This window comes from Triticum aestivum, chromosome 7D (assembly GCF_018294505.1).
Source record: "Triticum aestivum cultivar Chinese Spring chromosome 7D, IWGSC CS RefSeq v2.1, whole genome shotgun sequence".
Lineage (NCBI taxonomy): Eukaryota > Viridiplantae > Streptophyta > Magnoliopsida > Poales > Poaceae > Triticum > Triticum aestivum.
Window position 1 is genome coordinate 76673139 of NC_057814.1, and position 3299 is coordinate 76676437.

General features: G+C 43.3%; 1 protein-coding gene across 5 annotated transcripts in view; it reads right to left on the reverse strand.

Moving 5' to 3' along the window:
• Positions 1-2126: 2126 nt before the first annotated feature.
• LOC123166144 (MADS-box transcription factor 5) overlaps positions 2127-3299 on the reverse strand; it is a 17983-nt gene continuing 16810 nt past the window's right edge. For 3 of the 5 annotated variants that reach the window (XM_044583915.1, XM_044583912.1, XM_044583911.1), the window contains 2 exons: positions 2904-3040; positions 2127-2537 (listed from right to left, as the gene is read on the reverse strand). In XM_044583915.1, the coding sequence (XP_044439850.1) occupies positions 2498-2537; positions 2904-3040 (177 nt within the window). In that variant the 3' untranslated portion in view covers positions 2127-2497. The remainder of the gene's footprint in view (positions 2538-2903; positions 3041-3299) is intronic. The other 2 variants (XM_044583914.1, XM_044583913.1) reach the window with 1 other exon arrangement.

A 3299-nucleotide genomic window follows, 5' to 3' on the forward strand; every position in this document is an offset into this window, starting at 1 on the left:
TGGTGTTTAGTTATCGCAGTGCATATGTTTTCATGCTATTTACACATAAAAATACCAGGGAGGGAGGTATACTACTATGCTATTTACACAGAAGATACCGGAGTATCTTTTCAAAAAAAAATTCCCTACGATCAAAGTTATCATGGTGTTTCTACCTCAGTTATCAGATGTGCGCTGCATATATTACCATCTATTTACACATAAATTATCAGGTATCTTTTCACATTTGTCTTCCCCAATGGTTAAAGTTACCACGATGTTTGTATCTAAATTATCAGGTCTATGGCATGAATGTTATCGTGCTATTTACAGAAATTACCGAGGGGCGGGTTCAACAAATTTATTCCCAATGATCAAAGTTACCACAAACATGATAAAAACAGTCTTTCCCTTAGCTTGCTCAACAATGAGTGTCATAGGTGAGGTGGTTAGTTTCCTTTGTTGATTACCTGTAGACCAGAGATCAAATCCTAGTCCAAGCATTATTTTATCGGGAAGGCGCGTGGGCCATAATTGACGATTACAAAAATTAGGAAGGCACGAGCGGGTGTGCCCGATAAAATTAGGGAGGGCGTGCGAGAAAGGAAAGAAATCGGGGGAGGTAGGTGGGGAAGGACGTGCGGGAAAGGAAAGAAATCGGGCAGGCGTGCGGGGAAGGAAGGAGATCGGGATGCGTGTGGCAATTTCGCAATCTGCCACACGGTTGCCATATACATATTTCGTATATTGAACTCCCTCTGTTCCCTTACGTAGCTTTTTGGAAAAATTCTGATTTGTTCTCCGTATTAGCTGCCCCCACCGTCCTTTGGACGAAAATAGCCCTCCGCTTTATCCTCTTCCTCCCGCATAGCTCCCCATTCTTCATTCGCTCGTTCGAACCAGATCGAACGACAGATCCCTGATCTCCTCGCCTGATGCACGCCACACGCCGACGGAGTCTTTCTTTCCGAACCGGAGCCCGGCGTCGGGGATGGGCGTGTCGGCGCTCGGCGGTGGTGGGCACCAGCGGTTGGCGAGGGCGCCGACGGTGCCGGTAGGAGAGGGAGGGCCCACGCGGGCGGATGCCGAAGGAGGAGATGGCGGCAGGGTGGAAGCTGGTAATGGTTCTGCCGCGACGACGCCAGCGGAGCCGCCGGCGAGTCTGGGCGAGTTCTTGGACATGGAGCGGCGCCTTTGAGGACTGGAGGATGCATCCACGGCCGGTGCCTGCTCGTCCACCACGGCCGGCGTGTCCGCGTCCAGCGCGTCTATGGCAGGTGTCTCCGCTTTCGCCATGGCTGGCGTCTCTGCGTCCACCGCGTCATCTGGCCGGCATCCCCATATCTGTGGCCGGCGTTTGCTTGCCGGCCGAAGTCTGCGAGGGACGCGGCCAGCAAGACCAAGTCGTCAGGTCACACCAACGGCGAGACCAAGCCGCGACAGCTCGCTGCCACTTCGACCGGTGAGTACAGGCTCGCGGTGGGCGCTTCTCCAAGTTTCAGTACACGCTCAGTTCAGCATGTGCCTGCTCAGTTAGTCCTCTGTTCGTCGAATAAATCAACGCACTAGTCTGGTGAGTTCGGTCCGGCTATCTAAATTTATTTGTGACATTGCTCCAAGTAGAGACGGAGAGAAATGAGACGGGGAGAGAAAAAGATGTACTCCCTCCGTTCCTTTTTACTTCGCATATAAGATTTGTGTCGAATCAAACTTTACAAACTTTGACCAAATTTGTAGAAAACTATCAACATCTACAATCTCAAATATACATGATATGACTACATTCCATAATGAATCTAAAGATATTCCTTTGGCATTGTAAATGTTGATACTTTTCTCTATAAGTTTGGTCAAACTAGAGACTTTAACTTCCGACAAAAATACTAAAAGAAAACGGAGGGAGTACTATAGTATGTGAGCTCACTCATTGGTATGTGAGCTGAGAACTATGCGCACTACATAAGGGAACGGAGGGAGTACTGTTCTAAGCATGTTTCTCATTTTATTATGGTATACGTATTAAATATCTAATTTTAACTTTCTGTTTTCAATATGCAAGTGGACATGAATTGCTACTCTTGTATGTGCCCTAGTCAACTACATTTCTCTTTTACGAACAATTGTAAACATAAACATGTCAGTTGGAATTACGAAATGCGCACATGTCTATTCAGGATGAAAATTACTCTACAAACAGTTCTCAGCATCTCATCGCATGATTGTCAGTGCCTTAGGTGGTGACTTATTGTTTATAGCTATGCACTGTCACTGACAAGGTGCACCTTTCAGTGTACTTGAAATTCAGAATGAGAGATTGTGTCCTCCATTCAGCACCCAGCATAATCAGATAGTTCTTCTCTTCAATTTAAAGTAGAATACAACATGAGCTCTTGATTAGTAGTACATAATAGGCTGGTTTAAGCTAGAAACCATGGATAAAAGAGAGCATTGGATTGAAATATTATCATGTCGACCCAGCGCAGGATATCTGCGCTAAGGCGTCAACTAATCCATCCATTCATTCCTTGTTCAAGTGATCCAGGTAAGCATGATCATACCTGTGATTTTAACAGATAGTGTTATGCAAAAGTTTAATAGACAAAAACACATTTGAGAAGGAAACTTTTTGTTAATTCTGCACAAGCTGTTCTAGTGTGACATTCTTCAGTTTCTGCTGGTAATGCACGTTGCATTTTATTCATTTTTGTATTTGCATGGTGGCAATCTATAGTTCAGATATACTGTATTATGTCCAAAAAGAAGGTTTAAAAATCAATTCATATTTTGCTAAAGTATGAGCTGCTGATAAGAATTTTCTTTTTTGATGAGATAATTCGTATTAAAATGAAAAAAAACATAGTTAATGTTAATAAGGTAGGTATCATACTTGTAGTCTTGTATTAATAGCTAAAGAAAACAATTACCACATACGCAAGGAAGGGTCACAATCAGGATGAACATGCTGCTGTTGATTAGCTTGATTAGCATGGCCACTAGACCCACTAGGTCCATCATCCTGGTAAAACATCTGTAGAACACTTTCCGCACTAGTTTCTTGTATCTGGTACAACAAAGAGATAAAAGTTGAAACATGCATAGCTGATCACACTAACTTTGAAGATATGTAAGCGAACTCAGCCGTTAATTTACTGTTCCCTAAAACAGTCATGGAATTTTAACAACAATACAAATACCTTCTTTTGTCAAAAATTCTATGATTCTTGTGCATTTCCATCGAACAAACAAAAATATACATAATGAAAGAAAATCGTTGGAAGGACATGACATTTCTAATCACGACATGTCTCATATTTTTAGTT